This window comes from Heliangelus exortis, chromosome 3 (assembly GCF_036169615.1).
Source record: "Heliangelus exortis chromosome 3, bHelExo1.hap1, whole genome shotgun sequence".
Taxonomy (NCBI): domain Eukaryota; kingdom Metazoa; phylum Chordata; class Aves; order Apodiformes; family Trochilidae; genus Heliangelus; species Heliangelus exortis.
In genome coordinates, this window is record NC_092424.1 from 102,732,656 (window position 1) to 102,755,053 (window position 22,398).

Consider the following 22,398-nt stretch of genomic DNA (forward strand, 5'->3'; position numbering starts at 1 on the left):
GCTCACTTTCAAAGTCAAGGAAAAAATTTGGCCCTTGATCAAGCTCTGTGCAAGTGAGAACTTTTAAAAGATTTCCCATTTGGTTCCTGAAAAATAGAAAAGGAAGAGAAAAGGAGTTCGGAGTGAACAAATTATTTTAGAGACAAGGACTTGGACAGACTGGTTGTGCTGGAGAATACATACTGCAAGCAATTAGATTTTAGAAGTTTTTCCTCAGTTTGCTGTTAAGTTAGGGAAAAGATTCTCTCATTACCTTATAATTGTTTGAACTTACTTTCAAAATCCAGGAAAAAATGTGGATAGTTTTCAATTTCCCTGGTAAGGACCTTAAGAAGATTACCCATCCCAGCAAACCTAGTAAATGCAACAAAATCATAAACAGTTATACACATGAACTGAAGACTACTACAACTAAGGGCTTGACACAGTCTGCATTATCAATTAAATATTTTGGCAAGTTCTGGACCAAGAGAAACATTTTGGTGGTCTATGGTATTTATTCATTAGAAGGGAGAGAGTATGGCATTGTATAAAATCTGAATCATTCTATTCAACAAATTGAAATTTAATCATAGAATTTCTGGTTGGAAGAAACCTCAAGTATCATCTGTTCCAAGCCTTCTAATAGTATAGTTCCTACTACATCCAAAACATCAGTATAGTATGAATATACTACAGTATACTATTCTATAGTATGCTTATATGATTTAACCCATGGTTTGCATTCTTGCAAAATCTATGCTATTACATGAAAATAACTCAATTTAAGGAAAAAAAAATATCTAATTGTTTCTAACCATTAAGGTTTTATAAAATAGATATTAAAATCTATCAGAAAGAAAAGCTAAAAAGCTTCCACTTTTTAACATTCACAACTCTATGTATGCATTTTTGGACAAAAAGAAGAAAAAGCTTTATCAAGCTCTATCTTTTTAGTTTTTATAATTATCCTTCATCGTGGAAGCTTCTGGATTTCAAGTCAGAAAAAAAATTCAAAAATTAAAAGTAACCAATTCTCAAATAAGCATGGAAGACATGAAGGAAGTGAATTTAAAGACGTTTTTTACTAGTACAGTCCTTAGGAAGATACATTATTCTAAAACTATGTATAACTATTGCTTTCTTGGGTAAACTAAATTTTTTCTCAGAAGAGAGAAAAATTAAACCATGCAAGTAACACATAAGGATAAAGAGGTCTGCCTGGAGGATGTAATAAAATATAATTTTAGATTTAAAATTCAAGATTGAAAACTGATTTTTGCCTCAAAAATAAATATTCTCAGTACTCTAAACCATGGCTCTTGGGGCTCACATCTTATGTTCATTTTTTTTTTTTTTTTTTTAGTTTTCCTCTTTTCCCACATAAGGAATCAGACCACCAAAAATTTATTCTAAGCATGTACATGGCCAATACTCCATACAAGGAAACAAAGTTTTTATCACATTCTCCCCCTAAGCTTAACAAATGTATAAGTATCATGAACTCCAATTCCTATATGCATGTAATTGATATATCTATACTGCAAGAAAACCCAGGAAGCTAATGGAAGGCTTGGAGATTTCAAAGCAGCCATGCATTCTATAAAGTGATATAAAATTAATCAGCAACCTGTTCAGAGCATGCAGTTTCCTCTAAACAAAGCTTTTCTTAGTTATGACAAACTGCTTTGTATTGCATTAAATGCTTTTTCAAAATTTTCTCTCCAGAACAAATCCACTGAGCAGACTGTCAAGCCCTTTGCAATAAGCAACATCTTGCATATACAGTATTGAAACACAATGCAATATTCTCCATTAATTATGAAGTTACATCTATGTATACGTGGAAAAAAAAATTAAGTTTTACTTTCAGAACAAGGTCTGCATTGTATTATATCCGAGTCCGACTTTCCTACAAAGGGGAAAAACAGGCAAACAGAGCAAAATACATCTTATACAGCATTAAACCTTGCATCTTCAATAATTTTTAACATTTTTGTCACACTAATACATTTTTATCAGCATCAGGTAAGAGGGACAAGACAATGTGCATACAATTGTTTTCCTTTTCATAACCTCAAAAGAATCAATTTATATTATTATGAAATACTATCCCAATCCATATTATCGACTGAGTTTAAAATCTTCACTTTGAACTCATTTTAAGCCTTATCTTACCTCATTGCCTTCTATCTTCAGAGAGTATCCAACCATTTCTTCTACTGCCAAAGTTAGCACTGCATCCAGAGCCCAGTTTAGCTGACAGCACAGAGGGGCAGCCTTTTTGCCAAAACCCTGAGGAGATGCTCCCTCATTTGCATTGACTGGCTTGAGGATATGTGCCCAACCTCTGGTTTCTGATCCTTCTTATGAGAATAAGAACACTACAGCTCTGGAGATTTCTAAGTGTGAGTATTTTTCCATAACTTTTACTATATTATATAGATTATTTTCAGTTCTATTCACCTCTCCAATTCCTCTGTAGAAACCGATTCAGCTATTTACATCACAAGCATGAAACAAGAGCCCTGTCACAAACTCCATGTGCCCATTTCCATGGGCAGCTTGCAGTTTCCAGTGATCTTGAAGGCACTGGTTTGACAACATCTATTTTCAAGGTATAACAACTCCAAAAGTAGTGATATTCAGTACCAACACCTAGAAGAAATGATTCGGGCAGCTGCTAAACATTCTTATGATTGAAATAATTTCTTAAGGCTTTCCTAAAAAGCACAATAAAGCAAAACAAAAAAACCCCCCATATCTAGTTCCAAAAACCTTTTACTTTAAACTACAATTCATCATTCAAGATTAAATTTTTAACTCTGTACTAAAAGGCCAACCTTAGTGGAAGAGCAAATAAACGTATTTCCTTGATCCAAACTATATTACTTCATTCTGCATAGCTTGCTGCTTCCCAGTACTTGGATCTTCCAAATTGTTTTTCCCTGGAAACTAATAACAGATTCCAAACTCCAGGAACTTCAAGTCACTTCCAGGATGATTTGTAATGAGATTTCAATGTACTAATGTCAAATTCTGGGCAGGTCAGTATGTATATTGTGGTTGTAACAGAAATGCAAGCAAACAGCTGATGCACAAGAGCCAATCAGAAAGATTTAGCATAAAATTCCATTTCATTAAACTTGAAAGCATTTTATTTTACTTACTGTAAAATCAGCTTAAATGATGAAATAAGACCCAATGCATATATAAAAATATTGCTGTTACAGCACTCCCAAATAATAGCAGCTTCTCTCTAGTGCCAAAATCCCTTAAAATTTAAGCTTCTAAACATTATGCGTTAAAAATGGTGACATGTTGACATGAACATGGTATTGGCTATTTCATGTTTTTTACTGTTTTCCAATCCATTAAAGCATATTATCCTAAGACATTACATAAACACACAGAAAGTACTTTCTAAGCTGCTGTTGACAGTTTAAAGCTCGTAACTCAATTTTTGATGCTCAACATTTAATTAGTGGCACACAGACATTAACCATAAAAACAGTAATGAACAAGAAAGCACACTTAGCATTTTGCACTTTATATAAACATTATCCAGTCTCAAGTTTAAGAGATAAGCTTGGAACAAAATAACAGACTTCTAACAAATCAGTTTGTTCCTCAACTTCCAATAACTCAGTTTTAACATTCTAGAGGCCTTATCTAGGATAGGAAAATAAATTCCTTCTCTCTCACTAAACCAATCACTCTCTTTTTTCATTTGTGATAGATAAAATATTATCCCCCCCAAAAAACCAAATCAAAATGTAACCCTTCAAATCTGCCATGGATTGTTTATACATATACTAAAAATATACTGAATTTTTTATTTAATATATATTGAAATATAGCCTTGAAAATTTAGTAACTGTTCACTAACTTTATATTATCAACTAAATATTGCATATTCAAAGCTAAGAAACATGTTATTCAACTTTTATTTAAAATCATTGCTTACACACTGTTTCAAGCAATTACATATTTTTAAAGCATGGAGTTTTGTTTCATTTTTAAATGATAGCTATAGCACTATATAAATTGCTAGAGAAGCACTACTTCATTTCTTCTTCCTTTTCCTCTAAACCTTCAGCATCACTGTAGCTGCACTGAAGATGTAACAGACAAAGCATTTAAACTTTGTGTTAGTGAAAAAGGAGACATTTCACGAGCTCAGCCTTCTGCTGCTCACCAGTGCTCCTTTGCTAGACACTATTTCCTAAATCTGATTACATAAACAGTCTAAAAGGCTTTTGTCAAAATGAGCTGGATCAGCAAATACCTACTGCTTAAACTCATTTAGATCACCCTAACAAGTGGGGCTGGGAGTGTTTTCATGAGCAGCTCCATTGGGAGTTTCAGGAGAAACTGATTCCCAAATTCATGGACAGCACTGATTTGGAATGGTAACTTCTAATGGCACATCCACTCAGGCAGAGACAGCCTGAGGAGACTGTCCCAGTCTGAGGGAACTGTACTGCTCTAAGCATGTTAACATCATGCAAGAAGTGAAACTGACCCTCTTGCTTGAAAAATTAACCATGGTTTCAAAAACCCCACCCGCATCTGAACTCAAGAAGATCTCTGAGACTAAATGCATGATTCCAAATCACTGTGATATTCACTTATTAGTGCAAGACTCAGAAAATGGTCTTATTATATTAAGGAATAAAACAAAAATGAAACAAGATTTGAAAATGCAGGATTTTTTAACAATTATCTACTTCGTTTTCTAATGGAAGCCCTCTATCACTGTTTTTTTTTTTTTTGTAAGGAGTGCAGAGAAGATATAAAATACAATTTTTTAATCGCATTTGTCCACTTTGCTACTAACATTTTAGCTTTTTTTATTTTCTTCTTCTAGGCAATAAGAATTCAAACCTCCTAATCTCAGAGTATTTGTGTAAAACTAGCTACAAAAGCTGGAATGCTGCAATGCTCAGAGTCATCCATAGAGTGACACTCCAGGCAGAGGTTGGAGCCCTTTTCAGGTGGGTGTCTCACACCTCCCTCCCTCCCTCAGCTCTCCCTCTCACCATCACTCCATGAATGGAGTTCTGCAAGGTCACTCAACAGAGCTGACATTACCATAGGTAAAGATCTGGGAATATTGTGGTGGAATCAGGAACAGTCAAGGAAGCATTCTGATTCATCTTCAAGGCAATGCCATAGAAATCACTGGAGTTAGAGGTTGGGGTACCTAAATCCCAAAACAGAAATAGCAGCAGCTCTGTCAAAACTATGTTAAAAGCTCTTCAAAAAGCTTTTTAAGCTCAGTCATGATATTTCATGTGTCATGACACCTGACAGTGCTCCAAATGCATCCAAGTATGATGCCAAATATAATACAGGAATTGTGTCTCACAGAAAACTGTGTTTCTTCAAATATCCACATCCCTCAAATATTATTTGTATAGTTTTATTTTACCTATTGCTTGCCATTCTGCATCATGGCAATTCATTAGCCCTGCTTCTGTATTTACCTGATATTTATCCCATCAAAACCCAAAGTTAAGGTTTTTTTTAAAAATCATCTCTCCAGTTTTCTTAGAGTGAATACTTTCATGAATACAGTAGTGTAATTATCTTTGGTAGCATCATTAGCTTTTATTGGTAAATGTTTAAGTTTTAGAAACTTTAGTTGCACTGATGAAGAGGTATGTAAGAACTGGTGCACAAGCCTCACTTGTGCAAATAGTTTTGAGAAGTGGTATTATTCCTTGAGGGACTTTATTTTAGAAATAAGCATAAGATTGTATTACTATATATGAAAAAAATGTAAAAATAATCATACATTTGTGTTTGAGATACTAATTGCAAAAAAATTCCAATGATATATCACAGTGAAAAACCCACAGTATTCTCTATCAAGGTAAGGGGACAAACACACCCAAGTTCTTTAGAGGGTCAGCTACACTGATTTTCTTCACTGTTGGCCTCTAAATACTGTATTTGTAACATTTTCAAAATGTAAGTAAAATACTCATATGACAAGATACTCCAAGAAGCAACCTCACAGAAGTGAGGAAAAAACAGTGCCACACATTCCTTATGCAGGCGAAGCATAAACAGAATAAAAAACCAAACCAACAAACAGAACTCAAACCAAAAAAAAAAAAAAAACAAAAAACCACCAACAAAAAAACCAAACAGATGTAAAGAAGTGAAAAGCGGAATAAGAGAAGAAAGTTGCTCAAGGTGAAAGTAACTGAAGATAAAAGAATAATTTCTGCTTTGAACAATTATTTTATTACAGTTCCTAGATAAGCAACACTTCAAACCAAGAGCTTTTGCTGTTAACAGATATGCACACTGCAGGCCACAATTAAAACCTACAAAAAAAGTGATGTAAGTCAAAGGGAGTTAATAAATGGTTTGTAATGACAAATACAATTTTCACTAATCATAAAATGTTAAAAGAGCTGGCCAGCAATATTAGTGCTTGTAGCCCCAAGGATTAAAGAGGTTGGCTCATTGTTGCACTAAAATCAAAAGGTTAAAAAAAAAGATTACCTGAGATGAACTTATAATTTATTCAACAGGGGGATTTCTCTAGCCTAGCCCTCACACCTGAACAAACTTTGAACAGAACTCCTATGTATTTTGAAAATGCATAACATCAGAAGAGCCACCATGAAAGCATGAAAACCGGGCAAGCAAAGTATCTGGTATCTGATTCATAGGTTTCAAATGAAGAAAAAACAAAAACCCAAACCCCAACAAAAAAAATGCAGAATGGAAGCCAATTAAGTAATCAGAATGAAATTATATTTCAAATTAAGAAAATACTGTTGTACTTTGATCCTTCTGAGTGTACAGTAACCTAGTTTGAATATGCAATGCATGCAGAGATGCTTATACATTAAACAGGGACAGACTTTCCCTATACACAATAAATGGAGCCTCTATCAATTGATGCTGATAGGTAAGCAAAGCAGGATACTCATATTTACCAAACTGATACACAAAAGAGATGCCTTCAACAGGAACAGGACAGGCTTGGCCAGTTCAGGTGTTTCTTGCTTCAAAACAAAACCACTTAATTATTTTCCAAATGGAGTTTGACTTAGTTCTTCCAAACTCCTGTAAAAAAAGAGCAGCCACATCCTCATCTTCCTTCTAAAGTTTTCTTATCCTTGTCTTTTCTCACCAAAATTATAAAGGAAACAAAACCATGTCAGGACACACTCAATAATGATTTGGGCATTTGAACAGCTACCTGGTTTCAACGTTTGTGGATGTAATGAGTGAAAAATCTAGACTAGATCATATGCATTCATATATACAAAATGAGAAACAGAACTCAGGTGAAAAATCAAAGAGAAAAAAAAAAGGTTGCTGCTGCTTTAAGATGCAGATTGGGTCCATGGCACTTTTGTGCAAAATAGCCTGTCTTGAAAATTGTTTTTAGTTAATAGGCCAGCACAGTAGCCCTCTTAATGATGTAGACATAAAGAGTCTTAATTCTGCATTGTGCCTTAGACTTTAAGTGCATTCTTTAGTAAATCTATTTTCAAAGTGTTATCAAAGTTAACGAAGTTATATATATCAAACTTATCAAAGCTACCAAAGTGTTTTTCTTACACAGAATGCCAAATGAGCTCTTGTGCCTCAACATGAGCTGCTAAACACTCCAGCTGTTTTTGGTATATTAGGAAGTTCGATATTTGTCTAAGATGACAAATAAGAAAGGAGTATTGTGAATGGTGCTGAATTAAAACCATCTTTTTAATTAAAAATTAGATTTCTTGCAAGTGTAAATGAAAATTAACATAACATATAGACCCTGACAGTAATCAGTTAAAACCAAAACTGGAAGCTATTCCTAATATAGCAATGAAATCTGCACACTAACTTTTTATTAAGACAGTAAAATTGAGGCACAGCAGTGATTTTACATCCTATTCCTATTGCTATAAATAGCAAAATTTTGCTATAAATAGCAAAAATATAAATTTTGCTATAAACTCTATATTTAGCTAATTGGCAAATTTGAATGGGGATTGATCACCAGCCCATTTACAAAATGGTTTGCTCCCTTCCCCACATCAAGATGCAGAAGCCCCTAGAGGCCCACACTACACAAAGAAAACAGCACATTGTTCAGCCATGTGAGCAAAGTCAGAGGCACACACAGAAGCTGACACTGTCCCCTTGTTCTGACAACCCTGCAATGCCACTCGGGGGATTTCCTGCCAAGGGGATGTATCCAAATGCCAGAGCACCTCACAGGCCTGCGCTGACCCAGCCGGCCATGGGACCATCACAGAAGCCAGAGGTTTTGATCCAAAGCAAAGGAAAAAATATCCCGCTTTAAATGAAAACTGTCTAACCCATCCAAAATGCTTTAACACCTCTACACCTTAGCAAAAGGCCATGACTAGATCTAATTGCTACTTTGTGTAAGCAATGAACCATGAGTGCTAACTTCCTTCTGCAGCAGATGCTGAACTGAATTTTCACAGAGGCTAAAGCCCCAGTACCAGGGGGTGAGTTTTTTCTCTTCCCTTGCCTTTCTAACTGAAGCCAAACTAACCTAGATATTTTCATAACCACAATTTCCAGGGATGGGGCATCCATGGTTTCCCTGGGCAACCTGTGCCAGTGTCTCACCACCCCCAGAAGTGAAGAATTCCTTCCTAATCCCTAATCTAAACCTAATCTCTTCCAGTTTGAAATTGTTCATGCTCATCCTATCACTCCGTGCCCCTGCTCAAAGTCCCTCTCCAGCTTTCATGTAGGTCTTGTTCAGGTACTGGAAGGCTGCCCAGAGACTTCTCCAGGTTGAAGTCCCCAGCTCTCTCCTCCTGCCTTCACAGGAGAGGTGCTCCAGCTCTCTGATCATCTTTGTGGCCCTTCCTCTAGACTTGCTCCAACAGCTCCATATCCTTCTAATGCTGAGGGCCCCAGAACAGGACACAGTGCTCCAAGAGGGGTCCCATGAGACTGGAGGAGAGGGGGAGAATCACCCTCCCCTGACCTGCTGGTCGTATTGCTTTCCCTCTCCCTCCTACCAGTACTCAGAATTTAGTTTACAAGTTGACTGTGACTGCATCTAAAATTATGAAAATCAAAATTGCTGCTGGAACACTGAAGCTTATGGGTGAGCAGGCTTAGTAGAGAGTGAGGTCTCAAGGTTGGTGAAGGTTCTTTGAAGGGCATCCTAGCCCAGCATCCAACACAGGCTACATCAGCCCCTGGCAGCAGTTCTGATTTCTCCACATGGACAGAAATCCCATTTTTATTTGTCTTTATTCAAGAAGTTTCAATTAGAATTCAATTACAATTAGAATTATTGATGTTAAGCACAGTAAAAGTTCTGAAAGAAGAAAGCTGATTTTGCAGCCTGTGACTAAAACTGAGATACATGGGGTCAGGAATGCTAGCTTTGAAATGCCAATTATAGGCATTCAAAAGCAGTAGTTACATCCAATATTTTCTTACTGCCTCTGAATACTCCTGTCTGAAAAGGCAAATCAAACATTTTAGAAAATACACTGTATTTAGGTTTACAGCAAAAATTATGTTTTATATTTAAAGAAAAAAGATCTAAGGATCTTGTTGGTTTCATCTGCATTTGTAACTAACTCCCCATTCACACTTCAACAGAGGTGACATAAGTGAAATGTGAAAGAAACAGACTCTTGTAAAAGCATCATTCACTACTTTTTAGCAACAATTCAAATTATAAAAAAACATTTAAATAGTTCATTCAAAACTATTTTCAGAAAAACCATGTAACCAGTTGAACTGTGTGAAAATGACACACATAAACTTAATGACACACTTAAATGACACACAAAAACTTACATAATGGATGTACATATATGCACATATGTATATATATATACATATATATATGCACACACACATGCACACAGAGAGCTTAGAGTTCCTTCAGGGTTACAGGAAAAAAACAGATAAAGCACAATTACAGCCATAACACCATAATAGTAAATCAAGATTAAAATCATCAACTTAACTAAGCTTTCTGCCTGCTGACCCAAAACCATCTACTCTGGGTGTCCAGAGACACAAGCATTTGTGCAACAGCCCAGTGCACACCCAGGGGGAGGAAGAACACCTGTGTGATTTCAGCACTAGCAGGGTCTTAAAACCTAGATACTTCCTAGCTCATGACTTAGATGACATGAGGTCTCTGGATGATGGGATGGGGCAGAAGAAACCCTCAAGGATTCCTAATTTCATGATAAATAGATGGGAGAAATTTTCTGAAAAAAAATGTGCTAGTATTCATAACTAAAAAACCCTCCACATTTTGTCATACATCACTGAAATGTGTCTGGAAATTGAGCTATCTTTCTTCCCTTTTGAGCCAATCGTTATGTTAGTTGCACTTTATTCAACTCATTTACAAATAAAAGCAGCATAACAGAAAACATCAGAAAAGCCTGAGACATTAATTTAAAAAAATGCTTAGTGACTGAACATTGAGGTTGATGGGAAGTAATGGAAATTTAATCAGGGAAAAAAAAGTTCAAAGAACATGGTTTACAGATTGAAAAGGAATGGAAAGACCTAAATCAATATATGTTTCAACAGTGCAAAAACCTACCATTAAATTGCAGATGATGATATTCTTTTATTATAGAATATATTTTTTTAAAATACACTAATATTGGAAAAATATAAATACGTATGCAAGATAAACTATATATATATATGCATATATATCTCAGTCTCAGAGAGTCTGAACTTTTAAATTTTATATCAAATCTACCAATTTATTAATACTAGCATCCAAACTATTCAGCAACTAAGAGTCCTTATGAAAAGAATATATTCATAGAATCCTAGAATCCTAGGGGTTGGAAGGGACCTCGAAAGAATCAATATTCAAGAATCAATAAATGCTAAGTATCAGACACAGAACAGACATTTGGAAACTGTCTCACCTTTCTATTATTCCAAAGAAGAATTATTTGAAGTCTATGAAAGTACAACTAAAATAGAACCCAGCTCAGTCCTGTACTCCCCTTTTGTGCATACCCTCCACAATGTCACTCAAGAAAAGGCACTACTTTCAATCCACTCCTCTTTAACTCAGTTCTTGTAGAATCAGCTTGTTCTAGTTCAGTTTGCCCAGCCACCCATCTTCCAGCCTCAAGTGCTATAACCAAACACTGCCTAAAATAACCAAAATTATCACCATACCTCAATAGCTGGAAATACCAGTGAAAGAAGATCAAGCTTGGGTTTTTTCTGTTGTTGTTTGTTTGCTTGCTTCTGATCAAATTAAATATGAAAATAAAGTGATTCTTATTCTCCTAGAAGTTTTCACTTCTGTAATAAGTGATTCCTACATTTTCATACAATGAAATAACAGCAGGCTGGAAGGAGCCTCCAGGATCACCTGTTCCAATCTTTCTTGGCAAAAGCAAGTATTTTAATATCTATTTTCAGAAGCATATTTTAATATGCTTCATCCAGAAACTGATTCGGCTACCATAAACTTCTTAAAATGGCAATGATAATAAAAGATTATTTGAAAACATGCTACAATCAGCATATTGTAGCCAGCAGAAATAATCCAGTATAAATCAGGAGAGCTGTCTGCTCCCTGATTTGGTTCTGAAAAAAGGCTGCAGTTAAGGCTCTTATCCACTAAGTGGCATTATCAACTCAGACACCTTATTTTGACAAGGAGTAATAATAGTAAAGTGCATGAGTTTACCTCCTAGAAACAAATTGATGGAAAACATTTTCTTTGGATGATTCATTTTATTCAAGTTTGTATTTCCCTGAAATTTAGGCATAGTTCCAAACAGTCAAATTACCAGCATTACCAATTTACTTTCACATCAAAACACGTGTAAATATTTAGCAGGGTGGTCAGGTTGGAAATAAAAAGTATCCTGACAGACATCTTAAAGCAACCAAAATATCAGAGCAAGGAGTTCATATTAGACATACAAAGGTATAATCAAGTATTTTCAAATCCAATGAGCTTTCATAAGTGCTGCGTATCAACAATTCGAGTACTTCCTGTTGCAAAGTGTGGAATAACCAAAAGGCACACTTAGTTTACTTTAGACAGATGCTTAGATTACTTTAGAAAGAACTACTTAAAAAAAAAAAAAAAAGTAACAAAAAAGTAACTCACATATAAACTGATTCTACATGATGCTAGGAGGCATTAAAAAGACTACAAAAATGGGGAAGAAAGAAAAGAAAAAATTAAAAAAAAGAAAAAAAGAAAAAAAGAGAAAAAATGTTTCACTAAGAACTAGTTTTCAAAATATTATTTAAGTGTTAATTACTATAAATACAGTGGTTTTGCAAAACTTCTACTGGAACAAAGCATTTAGGAATAGTATAAATAAAGAAAATATATTACAACAGAACTCCCATTTTAAAATATTTCCCCCCTAATGTTTGCCTTTGGCCTTTTATCAATGCCAATTTATACAAATATAAAAAACTACTGAAAATAAAGTGGGAAAAAATCAGTATATATATCCTATATAGTACAGGAAAATCAAATGAGCAACTACTTCTGTCTCTGTCTCTACAAAGCATGTATTTTAAGCCTGTGAAATGTCCTACACATGCACTCAAAATTCTGAGCATACTTCACTGCTAGAAGGACCAAGACATTCCTTTATTTTTTTTTAAGTTATTTTTTTCCCCTCACTGGTCACAGAGGAATTGCATTAGGACATAGTCCTTTTTCCCTACATCCGCCTACGACAAACATTTGCTGCAAGTCAGCTACTCCAAAACCAAATTGTTTACAATTAACTCAAAAAGCCATTAAAAAAATTGTTTCTTTGTTCCAGTTGGAAAGAGAGACAGCCAGATGTGTGGCTTGTTGATCTTGCTCTTTTCTGACCTCTGAGTGTAGGAAGAACTGCAGCTGAGGAAGGAAGTCAGCAAGTTGTGCTAATGAAGGTGAACACCACAAAAAAAAGAAAAGTTTGCAATTTTTTATCATTTAAGAAAACTCCTTGAAAGAGCTTTTTATTAAAAAAAAATAATAAATGCAAAGCCTTACTTTTTGCTATTGGTGAAGAATTTGAGCCTTTGTTTGAGAAGCCAACAGAATCTGCATCTTCTGCTACCTTTGAAAAACTCTACCCTTAATTTCAAGAACTTCATTAAGTTTCACTGCTGTAAACTAGAAGCTCATCATTAACACCTGCTGGGAAACCATCATCCTCTGAGGATGCAAAATTCAGGAAAAGCATTTTGATTTGACCAAAATCAGGCCTACAGCTGGATTCCAGACTGAGAGTGTGCCTACTTCTTTAGAAAACACATCTGGCCTAAAATGCAAGGCAACAAACTGCAGTTACCACAGTACCTTTCTTCAAGCTTCTCCCTGAGTCACATTTATGTATTGTATTTGTAAAACACCTGGAAATTAATTAACTAGTAATCTGTGTTGAAAACTTCATTACATGGTATTCCTTGTGACAGTAATGAACATGCATGCACAAGATGTGCTACAAACATAACACAGCACAAACCCTCAAAGACTGCACAGTAACAGATGTGAAATATTATCATCTGGCTTCTGAACTTCAAGCTATTTTTAAAAAACTGTCTGAAATGCATTTTGAGATTCCATGACCACGCTGCTCCTCATTTTATTATGTAGCTTAAACACTAGAAGTAACCATACCTGATGTGTATGATACCTAAGGACATATTTGCAGGTAGAACAGATTTACTCCAGAGGTTCATCTTTAGGTACTAATTCTGGCACCTAACCATCAATCTGGACTCCTTATGCAGCTGGTGAAGATTCCCACTTGTACTTCAAATATCCAAATCAATTGTCTGAATTCAGTTAAGTGTTTGATGCTGCTCTCTCTGCATTGCTTTCTTCATCTTAACAGCTCACACTAGTTTTGCTAAAAAATTATGCCTAATCCTTGTCAACCAGTTACTATTTTAACAATATACTTACCATCTGAAGACTTAAAATAATATTATAATTTGTCTTTCAATTTATCTTTACTATTACACTATTTAAGAAATCCTAGGTATTCTTAGAAAACAGGAAACTGAAGATGAAAACTAGTTTGTTCCCTTTCCAGTCCACATTCTCCTGCCTGCTGAAATTTAAAAACCATTAATAGATCATTGTATACATGTGTATGCAAACAAAAAATCATTTCTGCTAATAGGTATACAAATATTTAATCTGATAAGAAAATTCAAATTCTGGAGAATTAAAACAGTATTTCATGTCATAATTTTCAAGAGTTGTAAGGGATACTGATCATTTTAAAAACAGCCCAAGAGATTCAATCTTTCTTTTTACACTAAAAGAAATAAAAAACCTTATTGTATAAGACTTTGAAGCACAGCTCAAACAGCTCACAGCTATGTTCATGAAGAACTGCTTCTGCTGCATTAGAATCTAGAAATGGTTATTGGTTTGTCATTGTCATTTTAAGATTTGATTTTCAGAACCTTTTCTTTCATGAAAAAAATGTTTAAATGCTTTTATACTCTGCTTTTTGTCGCAGTCTTCTGAAAGAGTCGATCTTTAAGGTCATTAAAGGCATATTAAAGAGCTTCATTTTGAAAATATAATTTGTCTTAAGATCTGTAAAGTGTCTCTAATAGCTAATAAATAGGATTTTAAAAAAAAATGTCAGGTAAAAAAAATTACTAAGTTTTCCTACCAGCTGTAGTTCTGACAAGTTTTATAGCTCATACCAATGAAATCCATAAAAGTAGTGAACTACACTCTAGTAATTTTAACTTTCTACAAACTAAATAAAAAAACTTCCATAATTCAGCAAATCTCTGTTTCCTTATTTCATACTCCTTGTTTCTCATAATTTCCTGTTTATTCTGTCATGTTAAAGTGTTCATCTCTATCCCTATCATTTTCCCTTTAATTTCCCTTTCACTCTACTTGTCCTGTGTCCAAGATCTCCCTTCAGCTCATCTCAGTCCCCCCCACCAGGGTGGATAAGCCCATCCAGAGCAATCATTTTTGAGATCCTCTACAACTCAGGAATATTGTCTTCACTTTAAAAAGTATAATGCAACCTAAGTTTTAATTGAAATTAGATTTTTATAGAATTGAATAGGGATGTCAGATACAGAATTCCTACTTCAAAATCTGTAGGACTGTAATAAAAGAGACTTTTTACTGGAGAAAAAGTGTCAGAATAAAATTCACAAAGCAACTTTACTGGTTATGTATACAGTCCCTACAAATATCACATAATTAGTTTAAAAGGTAGAAAAAAATACTTTCCTACACTGCAGAAACAGCCAAAGCTATGATTACACCTTTAATCTTAATAAGTCTTCCCTCACATTCACCTTGTCCCGTGGACCCAGGTCTGTTCACTCCTTCAGTGAAATGAAACCACTGGCTTTCAACTGCACTGGTTCCACATTCACCAGTATCCTCTGGGGCATCAAACTAATGAATGCCTACATCTTCCAAACTGCTCTGCAAGTAGCTTTAGTTATTTTAAACAAAAATGCAAATGATGAGTAAACACATTTACTTTGATGCCACTGAGATCCCTGGGTTCACTGGGGTATTGCAAACATGCTGTGATAAAACGCCAGCCAGGCTGCTGCCACATAGCTGGTTTTTGCCTCCAACAAATTGAAATTTTTGTGATCATTGCTTGCTGGATGCCTCCCACAGCAACTCAATTGCCAGCATGCCCATAACCTAAAGCAGAGCTAGCTTAAACCATACTCCATGGTTTCATTCTTTCAAAGAAACCACTGGATGAAAGCTGCCACTTTGCACAGCCAAGTGATTCCAACAATGAAGTAAGGCATTATTGCCTTTCAGATTTTATGTTACATGCTGTAACTACCCAGCTCAAATGTCATCTCTTCTTCACCTTTGTCATCAGCCCACAAAGGACTGGCAAAGAACAGCATGTTTGGGTCAAAACCACCAGAACCAGAGACTGCAACTTGCAGTCTCAGAGCCCTGGCATAGTGCTGCCCACAACTTCCCTGCATGCAAAGGGTGTGACACTGAGATCTACTTTCTATTCCCTGTGACCTACATGGTAAACACTAGTAGCCAAATTGGAAAAACCTGCAGTATTTCGCTAGGGGGACAAAGGTAATCAGCACTATATCTATAGATCAAAACCCTCTAAGCTCTTCTCTATCACCCTCTGCTTCCTCCTCATATATTGAAGTCGGTAGCTGTTCACAACTTTTTTGTAGTTTTCCCCATGTATTAAACCTTTTCTTGGAGCAGACAAGCTTAAAACCAATACAGCAATTTGTTTTGCAAGTACTGGCACTGATTTACTTGCCTGGACACCAGTAGATTTTTTAGTCCATGCTGAGCTGATGCAGAGATCTATACTGACAGATAATCCTCCAAGAAGTCTGTGCAGTCAGTAGATTTTCAGGAGCAAATTCCCTAAACCACCAAATCCTCGATGAATACAGGTCTTGATGCCAGACAAAGGGCAGACAGAACTTGAAGAGCATTTTGAATGGAAACAATCCAATCAAACAACTACATACTTGACCATTATATTAAAACCCATGGACAGATGATGTAGAGTTGCTGGTTTGGCTTCTCTCAGGGGATACAGAAATTTAGAACAATTGAGCTGTTATTATTTAAAAACTCAAATAACATTGGACTCATTCAACAGTCCAGCATACTGCATTTGTTAACTTTCTCACAATTCACACATAAAATAAAGTGTACTTAACACACTTGTCTGTCTTACCTAGAAATACAGTGGTTCCAATTCACATTCAAAAATCCAAAGAAGTGATGATAAACATTCAACGTCCGTCTGTCACAAAAAACATTCAAAATTACACTTGAGATGACTGTATTTTCTCTCTCTCAATTTTCAGGTGCGACTCGGTATCTTAAAAAGGAAATATGCTTGACTGTGTCCATGAAAATCTGAAATTATTACTTTTAAAGTGGAATTTGAATCTTCCAAAAACTTTTAAAATAATACCAATCAAAACATTTCTGGGTTGAAATGATCAGGTACTTAAAATTAGCCAAAGAAAAATACTGTTCACTGGTATAGGTATGCATTATATTGAGAAATAAAAGAAAAAATAATTAAATATGGTAAGTGTAAACCTATTTCAAAAATATTAATTTATTATAATGGCTATATTTATTAAAGCAGTATTTATATTGAAAGAGGTCTGGTTAAAGCAGTTCAAAGTTCAAACATTAATTTATCTTTTGAAACTAAAAAAAATAAAGAATGTAATTTGAATACCTAAGAGTGATCATTTTATTCTGCAAGTGTTAGTGGTGGGGAGGGAGGCTGAGAGAAAAACAAGGGGACCAGGCTCTTTATAAGGAGCAATAGGGACAGCTGTTCTTGAGGTTTGGCTCTGAAGTCACTTTTTCAGTTCTCTCAATAAAAGAAATGGAAGTTTGCTGCCAGACTAGAAGTGAAGTTTAGAAAAAAAAAAATCCACTACAGGAAAGCTTGGAAGTAGACTTCTCTATTTCAACAATGCTTATAAAACACTCTTCCCAAATATTCTGGTTTACTATCCTCATGACTACGGAAAAAGAGGTCAAGTCATCAGGTCCCTAAATCAGCTGAATTAAGTACTAGCTTTAAAAAAAAATGTATTTTTGCAGCCATATTTATAAAGATATGCCTAATAACTGGTTCTGAATTAGTGATGTTTTTATATTAATTTAATTAAAAATAGTAAGAGTGTTTGATCATTGCCTAAGGAGGAATTATCTTTTGAAATTCAGGGGTGGTGTGGCATAGATTTCACTTTCTTCTAAAGATACACTTCTTACTGCAAATTGTAACAATTCTTTATAAGACAAGATTAAATTAAATCAGACTGTGACACTAATTTCTCAAGTAGTGCACCCACATAGGGAACTAATTAGGGATAGCTCCTCTGTGTAAACAAACCTTTGTAAAATTAGTAGCTGGTCAGGTCAGGGAACTCCCTTTCTCTCAGGGAAAAAAAAATATTTTCATCATTGCTTCTACTTTGCTGCTGGCTGCAAATTCTCTCCAGTTCTGTAGCAACAGAGGGTGTTTAGAACTTATTTTTCAGAGATCTGGATGGGAACTTGTTCCAGATTTGAAAAAAATGGGGGGGAGAACAGTAGAAGGCCCCCTCAAAATCATAGAATTAGGACTTCAAAAAGGATGAGAACAAATCCTGTTCTTTGCCTTGGCCAATTGTGTCCCAAGGGTTTACATGGACTAGAACAATAACAGTGAAATGTTTCAAAATAAACACTGGAGTAAATGAAAAAAGTACATGGGAAGAAGATTTCTCAGTTGCTTTCTATAATAGGAAAAGCAAACAAATAAAACCTCAAGGTGAGAATATTATGCCCAACTAACATTTTCAAAAGTGTTCTTTACACCCAGCAGTAAAACATTAAAAGAGGATACCATTCAAGGGAGGCTATGTATTAATTTCTCATTTATGACATGCAAACCTGCTAGAAAGCTGTTCTGTGCAAGACACAAAGTGCCACACTCAACTCTTACCTTGCTGAAGATGATCCAGAGCCTTCTCAAGACTCAGACAGAAGCTGCAATCTGTGGATTTAAAAAGTTTTTTTAAAAAGATTTGTTATTAATGAAACTGTTTTAATTACTAAGTGAAAATCAGATTTCTTTAAGTGCCTTCAATACATAGTAATTTGCCTTTTTAAGAAAGGCAATGGGTACTGCTTCAAGGTACAGTACCTTCTATTGTGGGTTACTCCAAGAGCAAAAGGTCAATTAATCTCATAGTACAGCACAACAGTGAACTGATGTTGCCACGTTCAGGACACTTAGTTAACTCCAAAGAGTGATGCAACTTACATGGGAAAGAACCTGGGAAAGAGTTACAAATTGGGATAGGGGAAGGACTGGAAGCACCTCACAGAACCCAAAAAACCCCACCATTTCCTACAGAGCTGTAATAGAGTAAGGGACAACTTCTGACCCAAGTCCCAGTGGGTTGCAAAAACTTGCTTTGGATAACCATCATTTTCTATAGCATTTACTGACTGAACACATAAGAGTACAGGAACCCCCTCCCTCTTGACCCAACAACAACAAAAATTACAAGTGTGAAGGACTCAGTAAGGCCAATGCTAATTAAACAGCGTCCCTAAGAAAGTTTCAGAGAGTATCCCACTCACTGAACCACGTTAACTCCCAAGCTTCTAAGCACTTAGGTATTTTCTAAGCTTCATTTAATTAAGGGTAACTGGAAAGAGTGGTTAAGCAACAACACAGCAAGTCATGCTAAACACAGACCAAAGCTAAGGACTGAGAGTAAGTGAAGGTGGTAGATGAAAATTATGAGAAAAGATCACAGGTGGGAAGAAGCAACTGGAAAGAACAAAAGTAGAAACACTGCAGGTGAATAAAGAGGGCTGTGAAATTTAATGATTGTCAGAAACATAAAAGCTGGAAATTCGATTTGAAAGGGCAAGTCTAGCACAGAGTATGCTGACACAACAACTGGCTTTGGAGGAATGTCATGACACACAAAAAATATCCCTACATCAGTTTGAGAAAGGGGAGGAAAGCATTTTTTAGCTCAATACCTTAAATACACTGATTAATGGATTATGTATCTCATACAAAAGCAGACGCCTATAGAACTCTATTTATTTGAATCATTATCTGATGCATTTATTTGACTCAAGACAGAAGGAGCTCATCAGTGTGAACAGATCAGTTTTAAGTCACTGAAGCCACAGGTCACAGTCTAATTGAATTTACAACCCATTATCACAAGAAAGAAAACAGAAGTAAAAAGGCCTTAGTAAGTGGAAAAAAAAAGGTGCTAAATTTCTGCTACTTTCAGGAAGTATTATGTGGAAACATGACTACAAAGATTATTATTTGAGAGTGAAGAACAACTACATTCCCTTCAAATGCACAGGATGTATCTCGCCAAATTCTATGGAAGTATCTGAACAGAAATATTTTACAGGAAAATGAATTAATTATAGAACAAGATTTACAAGTTTAATTATGGTAAAAAATTTCTGTAAACCTTTAAATCTATTGGAAGTGGGACAGGAAAAAAAAATCAGGCTAGAACTCTATGGAGTAAAAAGAAAAGATTGCTCTTTCTGTAAGAAAGCATACAGGTTTTGAAGAAGATACAAGAAGAAAAGATAAAATTTGTTTGGTAGAAACTTTAGAATTCATATATTATGAAACATGACACCTGGATTGTTTTAAAAAACTGTATGTTCCTCAGAACACATAAGCCTAGTGAAGCTAATTAAAAATCTTGAGACCTAATATAGACCAAAAGAAAAAAATCATGTCAGACTAATTCAGAATCACAGAATCATCATGGTTGGAAAGGACCTTCAAGATCATCAAGTCCAACCATCAGTCCTACACCACCTTAACCACTAAATCATCTCCTGAAGCACGATGCCTGTGTGGTTTTTTAACACCCCCCAGGGATGATGACTCCACCACCTTCCTGGCCAACCAGTTCCAATGTTTCACCACTCTTTTAATGAAGAAATTTTTCCTAATATTTAACCTGAACCTCCCCTGGTGCATCTTAAACCCATTTCCTCTTGTCCTATCACTAGTCATTAGGGAGAAGAGGCCAACACCAGCCTCACTACAGCCACCTTTCAGGTACCTGTAGAGAGCAGTTAAGGTCTCCTCTCAACCTCCTCTTTTCCAGGCTGAACAGCCCCAGCTCTTTCAGCCTCTTCTCATTAAGACCTGTTCTCCAAACCCCAAAATTTGTAGAGCTAATATGACAAAGGGTGTGAAATGGCCATTAAAAAGGTCTATGAACACATGCCAAGATGCACTTCTTGTTCCACAAGCAGTAACTACATGGAACAGGCTGCAAGGCAGGTTCATCAAATAAGCCACTTGGCCTGAGAGAGATGATTTCACCAAGGGGAAAATCAAGTGTCATGGGAGAGAAAGAGGAAAAGCTACTCTGAAGAGAATAATTTCAGATTTCCAATTTTGGGTCTTTAAAACAGTACAGCCCTTTAGAAGTGGAGAAAACCAGGCCAAGATTGATAACAGAGTTTTCTGTATGAAAGCTGGGAGGAATCAAGAGGGACAACACTTTAACATGTTTATAAAATAACTAAATATCAAGCTACTCCTGACAAACCCTCTGACCTAATCATGGGGTGAAGAAAAATGTTTATGCGCAACTGCTCTTTTCCTTGGGAGAATTTGTGAATCAGGAAAATAGGCAAGCCATAATTTCTTAAACACTGGGGTTACAAAACTGGACAGAAATAAAACACTGGAAACCTTAGCAAAAACACTAATGCTGCTTCAACAAGGAGGCAAACCAAATTCTCTTTACTCTTTTGGCAACACCCAGTATGTCAATTTAGCCCTAGTTAAAATGCATTTATACAATGAAACACAGAAATCAATTCAGTACCCTCAGAGAAACAGTTTGGGGGACCTGCTGGGAGTGAAGCTTATTATCCACTCAGGGATTTGAGCAGTCACAGTCCACAGCCAATTTGACTTAAGGCAAAACACAGCTGTTACTCTGAAAGTTTCCTGCTGTTTTAGAAATAATTAAGGCTGTCCAATCAGTATTCAAAGCATTAAGAGCTAAAATGCTGAATTAATTCTGCTTACAAATAAAGAGTTAAGTGAAGTTGCATTACACAATGGACTACATAATGTTGCAGTTCAAAGGCAAAACAGAAGAGTTAATAAGATGAGCTGTGGGTCATAGCCCAGAGTCTGAATCCCAACTACTAAACTGCAATATTACTTCATATTTTAGAAGTCCTTTACTCAAAAAGTAGATGATATATGTTCCAAAAAGAAGTTACAAGTCTATATTTCAGGAAAAAAATAAAGGAGCAGCAGCACACACTTATCGACATACATAATACAAAAGCATAAGCTCATTAAAGCTTTTACTAGCAAGCTGATACTATTTAAAAAATACACAGAAAGATGCAAGAGATGTAAATGGTAATACAGGTAATTCAGAGCAATTCATCCTGTAGAGCACCCTGACCTGAGCTTCAATTCTCTCCCCACACAACTCTCAAACCACAAATCATGCCAGGAATCCCCATTCCAGGAATGGCACTTGGCCTCTCACTGTCTGCATGCAGACCCAGGAGCTCCATTTCCGATCACTGGACCATTTCCAAGTGGAGGGATATGTGGCCAGTTCACCAGGCAGCCTACATCAACCCCACAGAATATTCCTCATCTCCTGTAAAGAGAAATCGTGAGGCAGATGGAAGCGCTCCGCCAACTACAGTCAACCCATAATTGTCTGTTGGACTGGACCCTTATGTCCTTGGGATGCTAACAGCTAATTTAGGAAAATCCCAATAAAACCAACCAACCAAAACAAAACCCACAAACCCACGACCTGCAGTTTTTGCTAAGAATAGACTTCCACCTATATTAGAAGAGGGCTGAAATATCTGCGAGA

General features: G+C 35.8%; 1 protein-coding gene across 18 annotated transcripts in view; it reads right to left on the reverse strand.

The window, feature by feature from the left end:
• Positions 1-22,398, reverse strand: part of CYRIA (CYFIP related Rac1 interactor A) — a 53,829-nt gene that overhangs the window by 18,776 nt on the left and 12,655 nt on the right. For 6 of the 18 annotated variants that reach the window (XM_071741969.1, XM_071741964.1, XM_071741959.1 and 3 more), the window contains exons 2-4: positions 18,474-18,524; positions 16,695-16,763; positions 275-354 (exon numbers count right to left, since the gene is read on the reverse strand). In XM_071741969.1, coding sequence (XP_071598070.1) covers positions 275-344 — 70 coding nt within the window. In that variant the 5' untranslated portion in view covers positions 345-354; positions 16,695-16,763; positions 18,474-18,524. Of the gene's footprint in view, positions 1-6; positions 87-274; positions 355-2,157; positions 4,726-16,265; positions 16,376-16,694; positions 16,764-18,473; positions 18,525-22,398 lie in introns of those variants that run through there. The other 12 variants (XM_071741963.1, XM_071741956.1, XM_071741950.1 and 9 more) reach the window with 7 other exon arrangements.